General features: G+C 42.8%; 2 protein-coding genes across 3 annotated transcripts; one reads left to right on the forward strand and one right to left on the reverse strand.

Moving 5' to 3' along the window:
* Positions 1-817: 817 nt before the first annotated feature.
* LOC107375747 (myozenin-2) lies at positions 818-9,456 on the forward strand. Of its 2 annotated transcripts, none has more exons than XM_015944469.3 (6): positions 818-995; positions 1,427-1,521; positions 6,559-6,713; positions 6,957-7,110; positions 8,029-8,209; positions 8,903-9,456. In XM_015944469.3, exons 2-6 carry the CDS (start codon positions 1,443-1,445, stop codon positions 9,084-9,086), a joined length of 753 nt encoding a protein of 250 aa, XP_015799955.1. In that variant the 5' UTR covers positions 818-995; positions 1,427-1,442; the 3' UTR covers positions 9,087-9,456. The 2 variants fall into 2 exon arrangements, with proteins under 2 accessions (XP_015799955.1, XP_015799965.1); XM_015944479.3 differs by having other exon boundaries at positions 6,957-7,038.
* rbm22 (RNA binding motif protein 22) lies at positions 9,346-22,785 on the reverse strand. Its single transcript, XM_054739013.2, has 12 exons — positions 22,729-22,785; positions 22,505-22,628; positions 21,320-21,373; positions 21,193-21,222; positions 20,969-21,101; positions 20,755-20,855; positions 18,020-18,192; positions 15,976-16,176; positions 15,730-15,894; positions 13,745-13,830; positions 10,118-10,246; positions 9,346-10,027 (listed from the first exon to the last, which is right to left on the reverse strand). Exons 2-12 carry the CDS (start codon positions 22,556-22,558, stop codon positions 9,873-9,875), a joined length of 1,281 nt encoding a protein of 426 aa, XP_054594988.2. The 5' UTR covers positions 22,559-22,628; positions 22,729-22,785; the 3' UTR covers positions 9,346-9,872.
* Between the last annotated feature and the right edge of the window lie 388 nt (positions 22,786-23,173).

Consider the following 23,173-nt stretch of genomic DNA (forward strand, 5'->3'; position numbering starts at 1 on the left):
TCATGAAGTAAAAAGAAACTTTTTCTACTTAAAATTCATGTTTGAATAAAGCAGTAAATTGGCAGCAAGTCCTCAACTTACCTTTCTGCATCTGCAGGTGAGTTTCTGCGACTGAGGATGAGTTTGCAATTTGTTTTTTTTCCAAGGCCAGGAGGAAACCCACTGGGAGATGGTGCTGGGCAGGTGCAAAATCAATTTCCAATCTCAGCAGATAAAGAATTTTTTTTTTCCCAGCAGCCTTCTGCTGAGTTCAGTAAATCAATTCAATGGGGGGAAAATACTAGATAAAATCTCACTTGAGCTTAAAAAAAGGGCAAACAAATAGAAAGGTCACCTCCTAAAGAGTGCCACAAAGAAGAATTGATGCAGAATCAACTGGTGTTTCTCTGCAGTTTGTAAATCAAACAAAAACATGAGTGAACTTTTCCTCTGCTGAGAGCTGCATAATGCTCTGAGGTCCGAGCCGACTGAAAGAAAAGAGATGTCAAAGGTCTCCTGCTGTCAGAAAACGAAACACCAGCCTGCTGCTGAGTTCAACTTTTGGCCCTAAACTAGGAAACAGTCACGACCCGTCGTCTCCCTGCTCCATCGGCAGCGGGCTTGTTTGTTTCTGTTTGCTGTGGCTATGACGGATGCTTGGCCTCTCTGCGTCAGTGTCCGGACAACTGCAACACACACACACACACAGGCAGAGAGGGATCCGGTTTTTATTATCAAAGCGGCCCGAGGTCAGGATGTAAATCTCTGCGCTCGCCCCAACCCCCTGATCGACTTTTTATAACCCCTCCTCAGTTCATCCTCACTCTCTCACCCGTCTGCTAAAATAAACTCAGTGAGCTCAGTGCTGGAGGCATCCCCACTTCGGGTTTTTACAGACTGGTCCTGGTCCACTGAGAAGTGGGAGAACTGAGGCTGGAAGCATCTCAGGTCTGGTCCAGGAGAAAGTACCAGAACCACTGAGACTGGCTCAAAAACGGAGGGAACAGGAAGCAAAGGTAAGAACCAGAGCAAAGTTAGCATCGATTTCTGGTTGTCTCATCAGATAGTATGATTTGTATTTGGTTATGTTGGATAAATTACTAGTTTTACCTGCAAACTGGGTAAAACTTTCTCACTTTTGTTACTAAATATAAAGAACTTAACCCTTTCATGCAAGAATCAGAAAAAGTTAACTTAGTTTTTTGTTCCAAGTGAATTTTTCAAACTGGTTTCTTAGCATATGCTCAGGTGAATACACACATTTTGATTTTGCAATAAACATCTGACAAATGAATAAGAGACGAAGTGGCAACTATCAGTGCCCACACTCTTTTTTGAACAGCTGTCATCTGTAGGGACCACATATGAAAGGGTTAAGACAGATATTTAATAAGAAATTAAAGCTTTGTTTTAAAAAATTTTCCATATAAATATTCTCACCTATCAGTGTGCAACGGCTGAGGATGATGCATTCGGGGCTGGATGAAGTGACCAAGCAGAGGATGTTGCAGGCTAAGGTTCTGTCTCAGGAGGCCAGAGGAGGTGAGTGTGCACTGGAAGGAAGCAGGTGACTTTTTAGTTTATGCATTAAAACGTGAGGTGTTTTCCTCCTTATTCTGTCTGAGGGTGAGATCAGAGCCGGGCGTGTCAAGTGAAACTGAGCCAAGCATCAAGCTGCTTGGATACAAGTGGACAAAGATACCCCAAAGTCCCAGGAGAGGCTGTGTCTCGTTGAAATTCTTCAAAAACATTCCAACAGCAACGATCCTAACAGCACTGTTTGTTTCCCAGCGCCATCCCGCCTGCTGGGATTTGAAACTAAGTCTCGTAAACTGAGCAAAATGTGACTCTCACCACCGAATTTCTACAGAGGCCGATCAAAGGCAGCTCCTCCAGGGTGGCGTACACCCAGACCTCTCCCGACACTTATCACGCGTGAGTAGAATGGGCCATCTGCTCCGACACAAGCCTTTCATCCAGAGATCCTATTTATACGCCCCGTTTCCCGTTTAACTCTGGAGCACAACAAACATTACACACCACTTGACATCATCTTCGGGCTATTTCAGACCCCTCCGTCACGCCGTGATGGAGTACAAGAAGAGGCACAGAGGAAAAGCTGCATGGATACTTACGTGATGTTGCATCTGGTTTCAGATAAGTCCATCTCAGCTGTCTTATGTTGACAGAAAATAGAAGAGCAGTGGAGACTTGTTTGTTGCTTTTAATCTTCAAAGCCCCTTAATTAAAACCACACCATTGAAAAGGCTGTGAAAATATCAATAATGTGATTAAATGTTTGTTCCGACAGATTAGATGTTTATTATTTATTATTTCACTGCTGGAAATTTCAACCAAAGATGGATTTTTCCTATCTGTTTGATCTTGTTTGTAATTTTCCACTCATTCCTGCATTTTAGGAGAATCGAGGAGAGTTGGGATGGAGTTAAATTGAGAGGATCTCGAGTGTAAACAGAGAAAAGGAATGGGCTGTTTGAAAAGAAGGTTTAACAATAGGTTCATTAAAAGGGTTTGAGGGAGGTGTGAATCAGAAGACATGTCATGGATTTGTGATCCCTCTGATCCCAGTTCACCATAGAAAATCTTTCTGAAACAAGAAGCCTCCCAAATGGGCTCCGTGTTGGTTTTCACAGAGATGGTGTAAATCCAAACATTTTCAAGAAGGACCATCATGCTGTGGTCTGATCTTTTTAACTGTGGCTGGCATCGTGTACAGAAACATCTGTGCAGATTATGGACTGGAAGCCCCGAGGTCAAAGTGGGTAACACCCCCTAAGGTGGTTGAGAACGAGAGAGCCAAGCTCCTGTGGGACTTTCAGATCCAGACCAACAAACAGGTGATGGCAAACCAATCAGACATTGTGTTGATGGACAGAGTTGTGGTTGATGGTGCAATACCAAGTGATGGCAACATGAGGAAAAAGGAACATGAGAAACTAGAGAAGTACCAGAGCCTCAAAGAAGAACATGAGAAAGCCTGGAGAGTGCAGACCCGTGGTCATCGGGGCAGTAACCCCCAAACTGAAGGAGTGGCTAAAGCAGATCCTAGGAAGAACATCAGACATCTCAGTCCAGAAAAGTGCAGTTCTAGGAACAGCTAAGATATTGTGCAGAACTTGGTAAGTCAAGCTCATTCCCAGTGAGAGTTGGACTCCGTCAAGGCTGCCCTTTATCACCTATTCTGTTCATATGTTATGGACAGGTTTTCCAGGTGCAGCCAAGGTGTTGAGGGGATCTGTTTTGGTAGCCTGAGGATCAGGTCTCTGCTTTTTGCAGATGATGTGGTCCTATTGGCCTTATTGGACTGTAATCTCCGGCTTTCACTTGAGCGGTTTGCAGCCAAGTGTGATGCAGCAGGGATAAGAATCATCTCCTCTCGACTCCAACCCGGCCCATCATCCTAGATAGCTTTGCTCCTGTTTCTTTGCCTGAGTTAACCAAACTAGTTAACTCTATGAAGACCTCTGCATGCCCCCTCGACATCTTACCCTCATCTTTGTTTAAAAGTGCTTTTCAGTCCATCGGTCCCAGCGTGCTCTCTATAATTAATGCTTCTCTGGTCAGGTCCCTGCTTACTTTAAGAACGCTGTAACCCACCCGCTTCTTAAAAAACCGAGTCTCGACCCCTCTCTCAGTAGCAACTTCAGACCCATCTCTAAACTTCCGTTCATCTCCAAGATCTTGGAAAAGATTGTGGCTAAACAACTCACAGCTGCTCTTGATGAACATAGCATCTATGATTGCTTACAGCCAGGTTTTTGTAGAGTTCACAGTGTTTCCCCTAAGAATTTTTCCAGCTGTGGTGGTGGTGTTGGGGGGGGGGGGGGGGGGCACATCTCACTTTTATGTTAATATTGTTTTATTTGATGCACTCCACTTTGAACTGCACCAATCCAGCAACTGCTGCATTTTAATAACTAGTATTAAAGGTGAATACACCAATATTTGCACAAGAATAATTTCAGTTTTAAACTCACAGTGACACACTTTGCGGGGGGGGGGGGGGGGGGGGGCATTTAATTTTTCTTGGAGTCTGGAAAAACATCTCCTTTTGCCCCCCTTTATTTGACTTTCTGCCCCCTTTATTTTGGTCCAAGATCATTACTGGGCTGGCCCTATTAAACACGTTCTACACCCCTGCTTATTAGACTTAATGAAGTATTTTTAAGCCAGTACAAAAATGACTGAAACACAAATTTACATATTTGGCATTACTGACCAATATCTTTGATTTAATGTATTTGTTAAGAACATCAAGATGCATTACAGTGAACATTATAATAAAGTACATTTTTCTAGTGCAGAGAGGAGACAACCCATAGAAGCACTGACTTGATCTCATTTCAGAGAAAAATAGAACAGGTCAGATGCACCTAATAAATAAAATTACTAACATAAACTCAGGAATCTGTTTATTTGCTTCATTATTCTGGTGCTGAAAATATCACTAATGCGGATCAAAGGACATACACAGATGAATGCACCTCTTATTTAATATTTGGAAATTAGTGGGTGTGATTTACATCATTACATTATTTTAAATCTGAAATTGATATGTATTGATCAGAAGTTGCTATGTGTATTGTTTATTTGAAACTATTTACAGAGAAGCCTCAGAATTGAGATTAAATAGTTTTGATCACAATAGTAAAGGAACTATTACAGAACCAGTTTTTCAGTAAAATCAGAACATTAATATTTAAGTGCAAGAATTAATACATCTGAACTCATGCAGTAGGAACTAGGAAATATGAAATACTAGAACCATTTTATTTTAATTTGATTAAACTGATTTTTTTCCTAATGTTGACATTTTCCCCCACACACAGTTAAACAAAACAATGTTGATTGAGGTGTGTGTGTGTGAGAGAGAGAGAGAGAGAGAGAGAGAGAGAGAGAGAGAGAGAGAGAGAGAGAGAGAGAGAGAGAGAGAGATAAAATAATAATTTAAAAAAACTCAGAGCGGAGGCAGTGACTGACGCATGCACGAGCCGTTTTCAGCTCTGTCTTGTCAAATGCACCACGTACGTTACGAAAAAAGTAACTTTAAATATTCAACCGAAAAAGAGGCGAGCTGAAGAAAACCTAGGGAGACTGAAGAAACGTGAGCAACAGTGAAGCAATCGCAGAGAGACCCGTTACTGTCTGTGTGTGTGCGCATGGATGCCTGGGCCGAGCTGACTGAGCTCCCGGCTGCAGTTTTGTGTGTAGGGAGGGGCGGGCGCTCTATGTGACTGGCCAATCACAGAGCGTGAAGACAGTCAGTTACCCAATGAGGATTTTCCTTCAGCACGATTACAGATATTTACGAGTTTTACTCGTTTCATGCTCGTATTCGTCAAAAATGTTTATCCGTACAGGATACTAGTCTGAAATGAGTATCTGGCTCATCCCTAGCTGTAACCATCCTGCCCTGCCTCCCCCTCCTTGCTGCCTGCCGGCTGTGATCACAAGCAACAACAGAGTAGTTCCTGCTGCTTCTTCGGGAAACGGCGCAAAAAAAAATCAACTTGGAATCTTGTAGGCGTGGCGCTGGGATTTCAGCCGTGGTCATTGGTTGATATCGCTTTAGCTCTGCCCCCTGACAGATATTAGGCTCTGAATAACATAATGCAATTCACACCAAACTACACGCAAATGATTGTTGTCAACCTACAAACTGCTCCATGGGTTATTTTCCTAAATTTGGAACAGCGTCCCCTAGATACAATAAAACCTTTGTAACTTCTACGAAAATGCTCCAAACTATATCAAACATGGTGGGAGTCATCACGCAACTGCAATCAAACCCATGTACGTGCTCACTCGTTCAAATCACTTTAACTCCGCCCCCTTACAGCCTTTTGCCTCTAGATGACCCATGCAATGTTTGATTGATGCCAAATTACCAGGAAACCATCTTTGATGAGCAAAGATGACCTCTATGGCATTTAGTTGTAAATGGTCCCAGCGCCCCCTAGATAGGTTCAAACTTTATTAACTTCTAAAGACAAGGCCAGAATGGCATTATACTTGGCTTGTGTCATCACATGACTGCACCAAACACATTGATGTGGTTGTTTGTTCAAACCCCTTTAGCTCCACTCCCTTTCGGCACTCTGGCTCCAGATAACACACACAACGTCTGATTGATGCCAAATTAACAGAAAACCATCTTTGTCAACCAAAGCTGACCTCAGTGGGGTTTTTCTGTAGTTGGTCACAGCACCCCCTAGATAACTTTAACCCTTAATAACTTTAAAAAACGTGGTCAGAATAGCATTAAACTGGGTCTGTGTCGTCATACCACCAGTGTGGTTAAGATAGAGTATCCCCTAGTGGTGAGACGTGTAATTTAATGGTGGGCTCAGAGGAGATGCTGAGTCAGGGTGAGGTGCAGATGAGGAGACCGTTCGCGGTTTCTAGTGTCGGGTTGGTCAACGTTTCTGTTCTGCGGACGTGCCCGGGTGCCCCGGGCTGCCAGCCAGGCCGGAGTGGCGCGGAGCTGCGAGGGCAGAACGACGCTGCTTGCAGCTTTAATTTAATCTTATTCTGAATTTCTGTTATGTTGTGTGACAGGTTTGAACTTGGGGAAGAAGATCAGTGTTCCTAAAGATGTGATGATCGAAGAGCTCAACCTTTCCTCTAATCGAGGCTCCCGCATGTTTCAGGAGAGACTGAGGAGAGCCGAGAAGTTTACCTTGGAGAACGCCTCCGGCAGCGCTTACATCAATGTAAGGAGCTGAAAGACAACATGGAGCAGGGTTAATTCCACTTAACTCCAATATACATTCAAAAATTAAGACTAGAGCTCAGCTGGCACAATATTTTTCAAGTCACAGTAAATTTCTTCAAGCATACTTGGTGTTCTGCTTCTATTAGTCAGAAATTGTTGCTATAATTGGGGCGTATAACTGATGATGCTTAAGGTCATCTGAGGTTTGAATGCATCCACTGATAGCTAATGTGTGTTTCAGGTTCATCTTGAGGCTGATCCTCCCCAGCAGATAGCCCTAGAGCCACAGGGAGGAAAAGAGAACCAGGCTTTCTCCATCCCCGGTAAGCATAGCCTGATCATGAACCTTCAGAAGACTGTAGCAAAGAAGGGCTGTCCCGATGTCCTTGCTCCAGGTAAACACTCGGGTGAACTGTAGATTACCACAGACTACAACATCGCCAAAGCTTGGGCAATGCATGGACACCATCAGAGCTCACCTTAGCAATGAAAATGCAGCGAGAGCATGAGTTTGTTTTATTATAATTAAACTCAGGGGAGTTGGCAGTTTGTGGAAAGTCATTATCTGTCAGCATCTTTGCTGAGAGGCTGCTGTAAATGTGGCCTGGCAAAAGGCACTGCTTCCAGTCTGACTGATGAGCGACTAATCTCTGTTTATTATCGGGGATTCACACTGAGATCTAATTACTGTCATTCCTATTCCTGACAGGAGTGGCATCACAGAAATTTGTATGTAAATGTTATCCACGTGTGCTTTAATCCAGCATGTCTGTATTCCTTTGGTAGATTTAGCATTAAACTGAATAAATATTCCTTTTGTCAACTTAGAGATCCACATTTCAAAGACTAAATCATATCTTTTACAAGCATACCAGACCATGGACGTAGTTTGGGGGGGGCATGTCCCCCCCCCCCATTTTTTCCAAAGTCAATTTTTGTCCCCTGCATTTTACTGTTCAAAAACAATATTACGCTATATTAAAGAGACTGGTTGAGCACTAGGACCAAGCAGAAAACACCACTTGTGTTTTAGCCTGTTTCTCATTAGAACCGCCCATAAGCGCATCTGTTGGCTCTGCTGATACTTGCTAACGTGTGATTGGCTGTTCCTGCCACCTGTGTACTTCACAGCTCTGCATTCCTGACATTGTATAAAAGAGCCTCTAGACTAGTTTTAGACATATTTTTGTATACTTACTGTAAAGACATCCCCCCCCCCCCCCCAAAAGTCAAAACTACGTCCATGTACCAGACCTTTAGCTTGATCCATCGTTTCTACATTTATTCAATGTTTGTTATTTTGCCTTTTCCAGGATATTCAAGACCATTAAAGCAAATTCCCCATGAGAAGTTCAACACAACCGTAATCCCAAAGTCCTACTGCTCCCCATGGAGGGAAGCTTTGGGAGACGAGGAGGTTTTGAACGCCCTCAACACCCAGCTGCCCCAAGTCCCACAAAGACAACAGCCTGCCAACTACAGGTGCTTCAACAGGTAAATCTCTCCACCCGTCTACTCGGTCTGTGCAAATAAATCAAACATTGCTGCGTTTCAAGTGTGGCTGTCGAGACCCTCTTACCTAAAATTAAACTCCCAGATGACCTAACGGCGTTATCCATCTTCATCTCGTCCCTCGGCTTCATTCCATGTTTCCAGTTTGAAAATGAATGCCGTCCATGGCTTGCACCTCCTTGGAGTGCGGCAATGAGATGGTTATTTTCATCTCTGGCACTTGACAGATGATCCACCAGGCTGAGGAGGGAGGATGGGGGTCTACGAGCTTTTCATGGCCACCACAAGATATACTGCACACGAAAAGGGAATCGCCTTTCTCACGGCACAACAACTGTTGGGCTTGGGCAGATGAGCGACTCAGCCTTGACCTAGTCAAATCTGTCAATCAGATTCTGTCAGCCGGTCTGGAAATTGACCCCCACCTCCTTCCTGTGGAGGGATCCACTTACACCCTTAAGATTATGAAATTACAATGCCTTAATTAAAGCTGAGCTCTCCTAATGGCCTGTACAGAAAGAGGTCAGGTTCAGCTCGACTCTCCCTCCAGGCTTTCAGCTGGTGAATATCGTGTGACCAGTAAAACAATCCTTCACTTATCAGGACGGATTATTGTGTGAGGACCATTAAAGCTTGGTAAGGAGGCTCTCCTTTATTTATGTTTTCTTTAATCAGATCTCCTATGCCATTCGGGGGCATGATGGCCAGCAAGAGAGTGATTCCAGTGATTGGCTTTGAGGCTCTGGAGTCCCAGAATCTTCCTGGTGAGACACTGGACCGGATGTGCCAAAGACCCAACTTCAACAGAGCGCCCAGAGGATGGGGATTCGACTTCAGCCCCGAGTCTAATGAACTCTGATGAGAAGTTAACAAGCTACAGACTGGAACACAAACCTCCCACAAGGCCATCGCTCTGCTCATCATAAGATTTGTTTGATGGTAGATTTGTTTGATGGTAGATTTATACAAGTTTGAGAGGAATCCATCCCTGGTTTGTCAGTCTTACAGATCCTCACCAACTTACCCAACAACCTGCTTCTCTCTATTCTGCTTTTATTTTTTTCTCAGCAAAAACACAAACCCACCAACTTCTCTGCAGGGATAAAACACACAAAGAATAGCTGACCTAACTGAATAATTTTAATGATTTGAAAACATTCAAAGAAACTCTTACAATGATTTAAGATGTTGAATTTCAAGAATGTGTCAAATAAAAAAGTACAAAGTCAGTGTAACTGAAAATGAATGGATGTTCCTCAGTGTTCAGCTCTGTTAGTTTGCAGAACGAGACAAATACAAGTTTCACCTAAAGAATGTGTTCTCTTATGTACATCAGCTCCAGTCACACTGGCTGTTCTCGGTACGTTGGAAGTCTTTAACTATTTTGTTACGCATCAACTGTAAGAAGGGACAAAGTCACCGGGTCAGGTCCTGGACTGGCTTTTCTCATGTCACGAACTGTGCTCTTTCAGTCCATTTGCTGCTCTGCAGGTGGGATTAATAAGAAATAACTAAACCCAGTGCAGCTCATTTCCTCTGAAGTAGTCTTCAGGTCCACAGCAGCTTTGTATAAAAACACACCCGGCCACGTCTGACAAGATCGAGCACAAAGGACGCCTGACGGCACAGCGGCTTGTTCTAGCAGCTACTCAGTGTGATGTGAAGCAAGTGCAGCATGAGCACCCATGCGCTGAGGATCCTGGGATGGGTAATGGATCGTGCCCGGAGGTCTCATCGTTATAGGAGGGGGGACAGGGGGGGCCATGGGCCCCATGGGGTGAAACATGGGCGGGCCGAAACCTGAGTGAGCAAATAAAAAAACAAAAAGTCAAGTATTTTCTGAATTATTGACTCTAGTTTAACGTCCAAATGGTTTCCCGTCGTTTGTACCTGGAGGAGGTGGGTTTATGCCTGGTGGGGGTGGGATTGCAATGTTCATGATGGCTGGAGAAGTGGCAGGGTCCAGGTTGAAGTAGTTGGCAGGAGCCTCGTCGTCTAGAGCTGGGGGTGGGGGCAGTGCTGGTATAAACAGACACAAAACAGATTAAATAATATTAATGTCTTTCTCTGCTACGTTTTAACTGAAACCCTTGTTTTTCACTCTCTCATTACACACGTGGACAACATTGTTGGTAGTAGGGCTGGGCGATATGGACCAAAACTTCTATCTCGATATCTTTTTGCTGGATTCCGATATACAGGGAGTGCAGAATTATTAGGCAAATGAGTATTTTGTCCACATCATCCTCTTCATGCATGTTGTCTTACTCCAAGCTGTATAAGCTTGAAAGCCTACTACCATTTAAGCATATTAGGTGATGTGCATCTCTGTAATGAGAAGGGGTGTGGTCTAATGACATCAACATCCTATATCAGGTGTGCATAATTATTAGGCAACTTCCTTTCCTTTGGCAAAATGGGTCAAAACAAGGACTTGACAGGCTCAGAAAAGTCAAAAATAGTGAGATATCGTGCAGTGGGATGCAGCAGTCTTAAAACTGCAAAGCTTCTGAAGCGTGATCATCGAACAATCAAGCGTTTCATTCAAAATAGTCAACAGGGTCGCAAGAAGCGTGTGGAAAAACCAAGGCGCAAAATAACTGCCCATGAACTGAGAAAAGTCAAGCGTGCAGCTGCCAAGATGCCACTTGCCACCAGTTTGGCCATATTTCAGAGCTGCAACATCACTGGAGTGCCCAAAAGCACAAGGTGTGCAATACTCAGAGACATGGCCAAGGTAAGAAAGGCTGAAAGACGACCACCACTGAACAAGACACACACGCTGAAAGGTCAAGACCGGGCCAAGAAATATCTCAAGACTGATTTTTCTAAGGTTTTATGGACTGATGAAATGAGAGTGAGTCTTGATGGGCCAGATGGATGGGCCCGTGGTTGGATTGGTAAAGGGCAGAGAGCTCCAGTCCGACTCAGACGCCAGCAAGGTGGAGGTGGAGTACTGGTTTGGGCTGGTATCATCAAAGATGAGCTTGTGGGGCCTTTTGGGGTTGAGGATGGAGACAAGCTCAACTCCCAGTCCTACTGCCAGTTTCTGGAAGACACCTTCTTCAAGCAGTGGTACAGGAAGAAGTCTGCATCCTTCAAGAAAAACATGATTTTCATGCAGGACAATGTAAGTACTCCACAGCGTGGCTGGCAAGAAAGGGTATAAAAGAAGAAAAACTAATGACATGGCCTCCTTGTTCACCTGATCTGAACCCCATTGAGAACCTGTGGTCCATCATCAAATGTGAGATTTACAAGGAGGGGTGTGTGACCGTGACCCCCACCACCACCACCCCCCTTACTGGTCTAGTCTTGGTTCAGACCTGGTTTAGAGCGCACGTGCACTTCCTCATTGCGTGCGATGACGGCTCGTGCTCTTCTTATGCGCTGTGTTGAAGTTCAGAATGTGTTTACCGGTAGTTGGTGGATTTAACCACATAAACTTTCCACATGAAAAATATCATGTGTGTGTTATTAGTAGGCCAAAGAAAATAGTGTGATTTGAATTGTGTTTTATTAAAAAGGCAGCGAAAGCAAATATGAGTTCGGTTGTGCTTTATTTGAGTGCTATTAATTAATCATCAAATCCATCAAAGTCCTCATCTTCTGTATCTGATAAGAACAACTGGGCTAGAGTACAGGCAGTCTTCCTCTTAAAAATCACCATAGGTGGCAGCTTCTGTCCATTAGCATGGCAGCCAAGCACAACAGTAAAAGCTGATTTTTCGTGTCTCGTTGTGCGTATCGCTACCGTGCTAGTCCCCTTCTTCCCAACAGTGTCATTCACCGGGAAGTCAAAAGTGAGCGGCACTTCGTCCATGTTGGTTATGTGGCTGGGCTGGATGTGTTTGTCGGCAATCTTCTTACTGCAGTAGGAGCGGTAGACGGACAGCTTTTCTTTGTAATCCACTGGAAGTTGCTGCGCCACCGTAGTCCTTGCCCGGATGGAAAGATGGCGGCGTTTCATAAAATGAAAGCACCAAGACGGACCTCCTGGAAAATGTTCAATGTTCATTTCTTGTGCGAGCGTTACTGCTCTCAGACGAATGGTGACGGTAGAGACGCTTCTCCCAGCTGTCCTCAGCTCGTTAATCCATTGCTCGAGGTGGTCTTCCAGCTCAGGCCACCTGGCTTTGTGCCCGCAGAAACACAGCCGCATCTTTACTTGTCGGAGTTCGTTTTCCAACTTCCTCCACTTGCGAACCATGGACTCATTAATGCTGAATTCTCTCGCCGCTGCTCTATTCCCGTGTTTCTCCGTGTAGCTGATCGCTTGCAGTTTAAACTGTGCTTCATAGGCGTGTCTCTTAGCAGATGCCATTCTCAGGGTTGTCAGAACAATGTTCAGCATACCGCGCACACCTGCCCTTTTGAACTATTCGGGGTCCGTCTTCGCTCATGTCCGCACGTTCACGCCACGCCCCTTGTCTTCTACTACGTTCGCGTCTCACAACAACACAATAGGCGAACCGCACCATAGGGCGCGGCGTACATTTTGGAGAAAATTTAAGACTTTTAGGTGCGCCTTATGGTCGTGAAAATACGGTACCTCAATTTCTGCTTCTGTGAAATTTCGCTTCCTTGATCTGCCTTGATCTACGGTCGCCATCGTCATTGGCGGAGCAATGCAGCAACAGCCTTATGTATATGCATGAGATCGACAAGGCACTTTGCATTGACTATTTATGGCAGTAAGTGGGTGTGGTGAGGGCGGGATGTGACTAAAAAACAGCTGAGAAATTTTCTAGATAGTTTCTGATTTACGAAGCGGAGATTGTGTGCAGCTGTGCGTACTCCATGTTTGATAGATCACAAACCTACTTGGTGTAAGTACTTTTTTTTTGCTGAGCTTAAGTACGGTTTTAGTAAGGATGCTACGCAATGTTTGATAAATGAGACCCCTGGCCTGTGTCGGAAAGCTTGGTCTCAGTCGGAGGTCGAAAGCTTGGTCTCAGTCGGAGGTCATGGATCTTGCAACAGGACAACGACCCAAAACACACAGATAATAACACCCAAGAATGGCTAAGAGGAAAACAATGGACTATTCTAAAGTGGCCTTCTATGAGTCCTGACCTCAATCCTGGTGAACATATTTGGAAGGAGCTGAAACATGCCGCCTGGAAAAGGCGTCCTTCAAACCCGAGAGACCTGGAGCAGTTTGCTCATGAAGAGTGGGCCAAAATACCTGCTGACAGGTGCAGAAGTCTCACTGACATATACAGGAATCGTTTAATAACAGTGACTGCCGCAAAATATTGTGAAACAAAATATTAAGTTGGGGGTACCATCATTTTTGTCCAGGCCTGTTCCATGAGTTTATTTTATTATATAAATAATTCAGTTGAAGTATGGTTAAAAAGAAATGTCTGACTTTCATTGGTTATTCTCATAGAATTTGTATTAATTATTCCTTTTGTTGTTATTTCTGTAACCATTGTGGGTTTTTCTTTCATTGACCAAAGGGTACCAACTATTTTGTCCGTGTGTGTATGTGCACTCAAACTCCAGACTCACCTCCAGGAAGCCCAGGTACAGGATCCAGTCTGATTCCCATCTCACTGATTCCATCCTTACCATCTTTGCCTCTTGCTGCCTGAGACCTAAAACAACAAACCACCTTTCTTTTGACATCAGCTCACTAGCTAACAAAAATGTGTACAGCTTAAAAACAGAAGAGTTGTATTCTTTACTGTACAGGGTGGGCCACTTATATGGATACACCTTAATAACATGGGAATGGTTGGTGATATTAACATCCTGTTTGTGGCACGTTAGTATATTTGAGGGGCAAACTTTTCAAGATGGGTGGTGACCATGGTGGCCATTTTGAAGTCGGCCAACTTTGTTTTTTTTAATAGGAAGAGGGTCATGTGACACATAAAACTTATTGGGAATTTCACATGAAAAACAATGGTGTGCTTGCTTTGAACGTAACTTTATTCTTTCATGAGTTATTCACAAGTTTCTATTTGTTCACAGCCATTGACATGTCGAAGAGGTTAACAGGTGAGGAGCGGATCGAAATTGTGTTGATATCTGTGAACGCGGTAACCGGGTCATTGCAGCAGATTTCAATGCAAGACACCCTACGAGACCACTCATCCCCCCATGCTACAGTTAGCAAACTGCTTGCTAAGTTTCGTGAAACTGGTTCAGTGTTGGCTTTGCCAAAATGTGGATGCATGAAAACGGTCAATAATGAAGAAATATATGTGGCTGTCCTAGCTTCACTCAGCAAGAGCCCACAGCGTAGCACTCGTCGCATGTCACTGGAGAGTGGCATTAGTCGAACATCCCTTCAGCGGATATCATCTACTCACAAACGGCACCCTTACAAACTCCAGCTACTGCAGCATCTCAACGAGGATGACCCAGATCAGGGCACAGAATTAGCAGAATGGGCAAAACAAAAATTGGAAGAGGACCCTCAGTTCAAGCAGAAGATTTTGTTCAGTGATGAGGCAAACCTTTACATGAATGGTGAAGTTAACAGACAAATCCACCGCTATTGGTCTGACACTAACCCACATTGGATAGGTCCCTCCAAGACTGTTGGAACAAAAAAGTGATGGTATAGTGTGGTATACGGGGTACAAAGATAGTGAGGCCATTCTTCATCAACGGAAACCTCAAGGCCACTGGATATTTGAAATTGCTACATGATGATGTGTTTCCCTCTTTATGCACTGAAGCTGGCACGTTCCCTGAGTTTTTCCAGCAAGATGGTGCACCACCACATTATGGGTGTCAGGTCCGAGCATTCCTAGATGAACAGTTTCCTGGAAAGTGGATTGGTTGTTGTGGGCCAGTTGAATGGCCCCAAGATCTCCCGATCTGACCTCCTTAGACTTTTATCTTTGGGGTCATCTGAAAGCAATTGTCTATGGTGTGAAGATACGAGATGTGCAGCACCTGAAACTACAGATACTAGATGCCTGTGCTGGCATTTCTCCTGCGGTGTTGGTATCAGTGTGTGAAGAGTGAGAGAAGAGGGTTGCATTGACAATCCAACACAATAGGCAGCACATTTCATAAGTGGTCAGAAACTTGTAAATAACTCAAGAAAAAATAAAGTTACGTTAAAACCATGCACACCATTGTTTTTCTTGTGAAATTCCCAATAGGTTTGATGTGTCACATGACCCTCTTCCTATTGAAAATACAAAAGTTGAATCCAAGATGGCCAACTTCAAAATGACCACCACGGTCACCACCCATCTTGAAACGTTGGCCCCCTCACATATACTCATGTGCCACAAACAGGACGTTAATTTCATCAACCATTCCCATTTTATTAAGGTGTATCCATATAAATGGCCCACCCTGTAGTTAAACTCCTAATGTGTGAGTAATAATCAGGTTTTAAATGCTCTGCTGACACGAGTCACGTGACAGCTGTTAGGGTGGTGGGTTCACCTCAGGCTGTTACAAACACACTCTCTGGTATTTAACAAGCACATTACCCCACGCCCTCCAGGTGGAGCTGGGCAGCATCTTACCTCCCCCACTTGACAGTCAGCCTCCGCCCATTAATGATTAGTTTGTTGAAGGACTTTTCGGCAGCCATCTCAGCCGCCTGCCGAGTGGCAAACTGGATGAAGGCACACTGCTGCCTTTGGACTATGGTAATGGTTCGAATCTCACCAAACTGATAGAAGTGACCCCTGCAAAAACACACAAACAGAATGTGGTTAGTAAAGTAAAAATGGTAAAAATATACAAATTAAATTTGAGTGGATCTATACTTCAGGTCTCCGTCGGTGACATTATCCCCCAGACCCCCGATGTAGAGGGTGGTGATGGACTTGTCCTCAGGGGGGTCCAGTCGGGGCATAGTCGAGGCTCGCTTCAGCAGCTTGTCAGCGACTGGGTCGTTGATGCCGTAGTAACGGTCTTTAATGTTCTGATCGGCCAGCGGGTCATCGGGATCTGTGGGCTTCTCGTGTCTGTAGATAAACGTGATGTCATAGTGAACAAACGTCACACCAACCAACAACATGCCAATAATGGCCTTACTCACTACTGACCCGAGACCCTGGTTGATCCAGTACACATTGGTGTTGTGAGTTATGCTGCTGTTATACTAAAGGCTGTTCGTTTTTGCGGAGCTTTGTTATTCATAAAATCACCAAAAACATGATTCAAACATGCTTCCTAAACCAGGAAGATGTGTCACAAGCTGGGTTTACAGATGCAGTCAGGACTGTTTAAAACAAACATTTTCATTGATGTTTTTAAATAAATATGATCCGATGCCGTCAGCCTGTCCATCAGCTTCATCTGATTCACCTCTTCTGGGGAATGAAGCTTTTCACCTAAACGACCCACCAAAACGCTGAAGTGTTTCGGTTTTAATGCAACAAAATGTTATTTAAGATTCTGTTCCATTTATACGAAACGGGGATGACACTCCGTGACTCAAGAGCTGCACATCTGGTTAGTTTTACTCATTTTACTCTGATTACTGACCTGCTAATATCTTCTATTGTTATTTATTATGTGCTAAAGACTGAGACACTTAATTTAGTTTATTTGCTGCCTAAAGTGAAATGAACACACACAACACAGAGATACTTTTAAATTCCACTAAAACAGCTGATCAGGATTCTGTCAGTGCGTTTACCTGCAGCCAGTAACCCTTTTAAAACCCGAATATTCACAATAAGCCGGTTCTGCACGGCCATTTAAACACCACCAAAAACCCAGATATGCTCTTACTACACCTGGGGTAACCCTTTTCTAACCCGGATGTTTGGTCATGTAAACCAAATCGGGATATTCCCATCAAAGCGTGTGTTTTGCGCATGCTCTGTTCGCAAGGAATCTTGGTCTTTTGAGTAGCGAGACGTCTTGTATGCATGTAAACAAGTTGGAAGCAACATGGCGAGTCGCGGCACAGCACCACACTTTTGGAGTGACGAGGAAACCTCGGTCTTCATTGGTCTGGAGAAAAGTATGAACATTATGTCTTTTGTTGACGGCCGAAAGTAGAGACAGCGAAATATACAAGCATATTGTGTCTGGACGTAGTCCACACGTCCTGACGCTATCCCAACGTCCGCATTTAAATCGGGTTATGCAAGTTAGAGGTAACTCTATTTATGCTTGTAAACGGGTTATTCTGATCAACTCAGAAACCCGAATACCGACCTTAACCCGATCATAACCCGGATATTGGCTGCATGTAAACGTAGTCTGTGTAGCTTGTAGCATTTAGCCCATTTAAAAAATGCCATCAGACTTTAATGTTTATGATGAAAAACATCCAAACTTACCATTACAGGTGAACTAATGTACTTTAATTTGATTGCATGAAAACACAACTTTTTTTTTTTACTTTAATCTGAAGTAACATTTTGTTCCATTTGTGGGATTAAAACATTCTTATTTGTGTCACGAAGCTCGGATCAGATGTGAGGAGCATCAGCTGATGAACAGGCTTTCTTATCCAGGTAATCACATTTTTCATTATTACATGAAAATCTTTGGTGTAATTAAAATAACTTTAAAGGTGATCTCAGGCTGTTTTCTTTAGTAATCCTCACAGCAGCAGAAGAGGGACAGATGTAGGATATTTATAAGAGCTGAATTTACAGAAACCTGGATCATTTTTCATCACACACTTTTGTGTCTGTTCATGACCCAGTGCTGGACAGGATGGCACAAGTTAGTGAAAACCAGAGGAAGCAAAGTGGGCAGAACTGCATAAGGTAGAAAATACACTTAAGGAGGCAGGTGTTAAAACACAAAGTCAGATTCATAAAACACGGAGACCACTAAGTTATTTACCTGTAGGGACACTCCTCGCCTCTCTTACACTCTCCCTTCACCCAGAAGGAGCAGATATGGGGCCGGTTCCTCTTGTAATATGGAGTAGTGCGGGCCAGTTTGAGCAACATGTCACTGGAGCTTGTTGCCTTCCCCAGCTGGCCTACTGGTCGAGTGCCATCAGAATTGGCTATCTGTAAGCACAATGGAAAATAACACGAGAAAGTTATTTTAACGCTCGTCTAAGATGAAATAAACTGCCACTGACATCACAAGCTGAATATCTAAAGGGATATTCCATCTCTAAGTGAAATTTAGCCTGTTGCCATATTCTCCAGATTTTGATAAGTGGGAAAAAAGCATTTTGTAACCAGCCCAGTCCTCCTCCTGATCAGGTGGTATTAAATTAGCTTCAGCTTACCACTGGCAACTTAAAGTAAATGGTAACAACTAGCATTTTGTGTGAATAAGTCAAGAAAATTACTCAATAATGATCATAATTTTTGTTGATGAACTCAGTAATCACACTGACAGTAAATAGGCCTGGGACGATAACAAATTTTGCTATCCAACAAATTATTGATGATAAACAATATTATTGTTGACATTATAGAGACCAAAATAACCACTTATGTAATGTTAATGGATCATAATAATGCAAGTACACCCTTTAAAACGCAGCAATGAAACCTTTATTTAACTAACACAAGTGATATATTTTCTGCAGTACTGAAACGCCTGAGCTCCGTTTGTTTCCTTTGAGGTCGTAGAGATCTACGTTACTGATTGTAAACAATTTCTGAAAATACTGATCTCTAGACTCCTTCACAACTTTAATCCTGTAAGGGATGCGTTCATCCTTGTTCTTTTCATCCATCCTTTTTACTTGTTCTGCTTCATCTTCAGTTTCCCCTAGCAACACGAGTCATACACCTAAAATGGTGCTAAGGGGTGCGGTTGACATGCAGGTCACGTGTCTGACAAAAAACGACGTATCCAGGCTGGAAAAATTATTGAGTTCATTTTCATCTATCGTATGAATTGATTTATTGATTATTGTCCCAGACCTAACTGTAAATTAAAATAAGTAGCATGGCGGAAATACAAGAGACGATTTTGACTTGGGAATGCATAATGACAAAGCATCACTGTAAAACTCAGTTTATAGTCATTAGGGTCAAAAGTTGTACACGTTGTACAGTAAACTCAAAACTGACCATGTCTGCATAACATCATACAGCTGCATCCTGTCCTTCTGCCTCATGGCGTTGGCTTACAGCAGCGCCAGTGGTTATGCTTGCTTAGTATGAGGATTGCTGTAAAGTTATTGACACTTAGGGCTGGGGGTAAACGATTATTTTTAAAACGATTATTCTGACGATTATTTTATCGAATAGTCGACTATTCTAATGACTATTTAGAAAATTAATCTAATGATTATTTTTCTATTGCACAATTAACAAAAACCAGAAAATCTCAAATAAATTCCTCAAAAAAATTGATAAATTCTTACTGTAAGAGAATAAACACTACAGGCCTTCCATTTTGTATAACACTGCTTTTATTGTGTTGCGGTTGGTTATGTTCTGGTGACGTGTAGAACTTGGGAGTGCAGGCTGCTGCCTGAGAGGTGGTAGAAGATGGAGTGTCTCCATGCTGCTTTGTTTTGGTCACTTATGTGCGTGAGGCGAGTGGTCTTACGGGTTAAACCAAACTCAGGTGATATTTTACACTAAACCGAAAACCCACAACACTCTAAATGTAATAAAAGGGAGATCTACACCACAAAAAAGATGAACTCTAAACCAAAACGTAACAGCTTATCCCAACGCAAGAAGCTGTTAGCGAAGATGCTAACAGTAGCTTTACCAACATTAAGTTCAAGTTACCAAGTTTAAATAAACCAAAAACACCCAGCAGCAAACAGACCAGCACGGAGGAGAGACTGCTACCACCAAAACAGCTCTCCTAATGTCTGAAAGAAGCTCCTTAATGAAGGGAGAAGCGCTCCCGGTGATTTTCTACATCTGCGATAGACACGAAGCAGCGCATCTGACCCCGGAAGTTGTTGTCCGTTGCCGGGAGACGAAGGGGCAAAACAGGAAAATAATCTAGTAGTGGACGGACGTTGTTCCGGGTCTTCGGTATTTGGCGGAGATGTTAGTGAAGGCGGAGAAGAGGGCGAACTAGAGGAAAAACAGGCAGATTCCTCCTCTATTTACAAACTCCTGGGGATGCAACAAGTGGGCGCGGTGCGTCGACTTCCGGATCTGACGTCGACAAATTTTTAGAATCGAGCCGTCGACTTCGTCGAGGCTTCGCTACAGCCCTATTGACACTAGTCAGTGACTTGATGCAATTTGCTGGGCTCCTTATGTGAGAAACTTTTTACTGATTGGCTTAATGAACTGACCTGGATTGGAATGTTTACTATGTGAAGTGCCTTGAGACGACTCTTGTCGTGATTTGACGATATATAAATAAACTTGAATTGAATGACCATCCACTTACATTGTTTATGCTAAGCTAAAGCTAACGTAATACTGCCAGGTTAGAAGTATTTGTTTACAAAATGCATTTTCCCACCCATCCAACTCTGGGGAATATGGTAACAGACTGACTTTCACAAAGGGATGGAATATCCCTTTAAGAGAAGATATGCACCACGTTATTTTAAACACTAATCCAACATGGAAGAAGATCAACAAATCCATCTACCAGCTGATTAAGCAGAAAAACAGATCCTGTGATGTTACCTCTCTCTCCATGTTCTGTGTGTAGTACTCTTTATTCACGTCTGACCTGGGAATCTCGTCTTTTACAGACACCCCCGTGTCTCGAACCTGGATGGGCAAACCTGTCAACAACAAGATGAAACAAGGGATTCATTTCATACAACTTTTTTTCATAAGTTATATGATAAGAGTGCAGAGCATGGGTCACAAGAGGAAGTGGGTTAGGGAGACCCACCATACTCCAGGTCCAGCAGACACGTCTGACAAACGTTCTTCATTTTACTGCAGGTCTGACAGACTTCTGTCTTCTTGAAACGCATCCGTGTGCCCGGGCACCACCTGAACACCGTAAAGGGTCGAGCACAGATCTGACAGGGAAAAAGAGTAGCAACTTAGTAACAGCATTAAAGGAAACAGTGGCTTATTTCAAACAGCATAAACATAAAATGCAGCACAAACCTTGCATTCTTTCCCATATTTTTCCTTGGTCTGTTAAAAAACAAGGACATGTTTACACCTGAATGCCTAAAAGTACAAACAGTAAACTACATCCGGAATAAATTATGACACAGGAGAGCACACTTACCATTCGTATGTATGGATTTTCTCCTAAACATGTCTGACACAGAATTGGAAAATCCTGGGAAAATAAAAGATGTTCATTCAGCAAACTAAGCACAACCTTGTGGAACAGTTTCTTATCCCAAATATCTGAAGCAGAAAGTGCTCTGCCTGGGTATCTTGGTTCATTTACATGTGTGAAAACAAGAATGCAGTGGGAAGACATGTCCTCCATTTACACATCTGTTAAAGGATGCTGTTTCAGTCTAATGTGAGCTGCTGAACATGACCAGGATTTAATCCATCCTTCTGACAGCTTCGGCCAAAAATCTAAATATAAACAGCTCTTGTAGCTTTAACATCGACTACTTAAGGCTACAGACTTTACAATCGGATGTTTCAAGAAAACCAATTTTTGTTACACACTGTTGTCCAGTATCTCAAAAAAGGCATCTAATGTATTCCCTTATTTAGTAGGGCTGCTTGCCGTAAACATTGCTGTTGAAATAGTAAAAAATTCATATTAATAACTAAACAGTGTACTTTACAAAGCATAACTTGACCAATTATCCAGAAACAAGACTTACAAATGGTAAAAGCAGGTTCTGATTAACCATTGAATAACTGTGTATATCTTGATGATTTTGTGGATGTGCCAACTTTTACGGTCCGAAATATTACCATGACGCCGATTATAAGTAAAAAACGAGTATGTGCTTATCTAGTAGCTAAATGACTATTGCTATATTTATGTTAGAGCTGTTAGGTATTGGTCTAATTTCTCGTATACTCGCATAAAAAATAAACCGTCATTTTAAAGATATAACAGTAACATTTTACCTAACTACATTCAGGCTACAATGTTAGCCTACTAGCTTGAGTGGCTAACTTTAGCATATTTCGTGTTAACGTAACGGAATAAAATTGGCTTAAAGCCACATCTGAGTGATCGCCACTTACTATATACAGCTTGTTCTGAGATTTTAGTTGGACAAAAATACATGCATATAAATATTTCTGTTCATATTAGATGCTAAACAAAATAGCAGCCACGTTGCTACATATAGCTAACGTTAGCTAGCGGAAGGCTAACTATATACTAAGCAAACTGGGCAGATTTGAAAAACAGCATTAGACAGAGTGTGGTTACTGGTAAATATTTCAATCAGTCGCTCATTTATGTGAATATTATGATCGTAGATTAACGTACCGCGTCCTCCCAATTCTGTCTATTGTAGGTGTTAGATCCCAGGGAAGTCGCCATTTTGCAGAATGTGAGCCAAACACCGACAGAGGTCCACCCACAAAGCCTCGCGTCGCCTTTGGATGTCGCCCTATTTCAAGAAACTATCGTCTTAATTTCACTTCTGAAAATGCCGGTTATAAAATATGTTTTGGCGTTTATCGGTCAGTCAGTAAAACGATTGTACCAACCTGCAGTACAGGAGCCACAACAACGTGCAACGTTAGCTTATTTTTAAAATCTCGCGTGAAAAACATGAGCAAGACAAAGCAGAGAGAATGAGCTGCTGTGCATGAAAGTACATGCACGATTTATTGTACAATAGAAAGTTTTAAGCCACCGCGCCAGTTTAAAATAACTTTATTCCATCCTCTTTTACTGCCACACGAATATAGCCCAGTTTAGGGTCTAGCCACATGGGAGAGCCAATTCACTCTTAAACATTTAAAAATAATGTTTCATTATTTAAAATTGCCCGGTGTGAGTCAAAATATAAGTAACAATTTTCAGAGCAGTGATTACACAGTTATTTAGTTAAATGTACTGAATTAGATACAGGCCTAATCCTTTTCTAATGCTTTGCCTTTAGCTAAACCAAAAGAAGAAAATACACGCTCCAGCATATGCCTCCTGTGT

This window comes from Nothobranchius furzeri, chromosome 1 (genome assembly GCF_043380555.1).
Source record: "Nothobranchius furzeri strain GRZ-AD chromosome 1, NfurGRZ-RIMD1, whole genome shotgun sequence".
NCBI classification, from domain to species: domain Eukaryota; kingdom Metazoa; phylum Chordata; class Actinopteri; order Cyprinodontiformes; family Nothobranchiidae; genus Nothobranchius; species Nothobranchius furzeri.

Bases quoted from the DNA above. Each gene is read 5' to 3' on its own strand.
- LOC107375747 (XM_015944469.3), top strand. From the start codon at position 1,443: ATGATGCATTCGGGGCTGGATGAAGTGACCAAGCAGAGGATGTTGCAG. The intron at 6,714-6,956 runs GTAAGGAGCTGA...TGTGTGTTTCAG, and splicing joins CCGGCAGCGCTTACATCAAT to GTTCATCTTGAGGCTGATCC. The intron at 7,111-8,028 runs GTAAACACTCGG...TGCCTTTTCCAG, and splicing joins TCCCGATGTCCTTGCTCCAG to GATATTCAAGACCATTAAAG.
- rbm22 (XM_054739013.2), bottom strand. From the start codon at position 22,558: ATGGCGACTTCCCTGGGATCTAACACCTACAATAGACAGAATTGGGAG. The intron at 15,895-15,975 runs GTATAGATCCAC...GTGTTTTTGCAG, and splicing joins GTCACCGACGGAGACCTGAA to GGGTCACTTCTATCAGTTTG. The intron at 10,247-13,744 runs GTGAGTCTGGAG...TGTTTATACCAG, and splicing joins TGTACCTGGGCTTCCTGGAG to CACTGCCCCCACCCCCAGCT.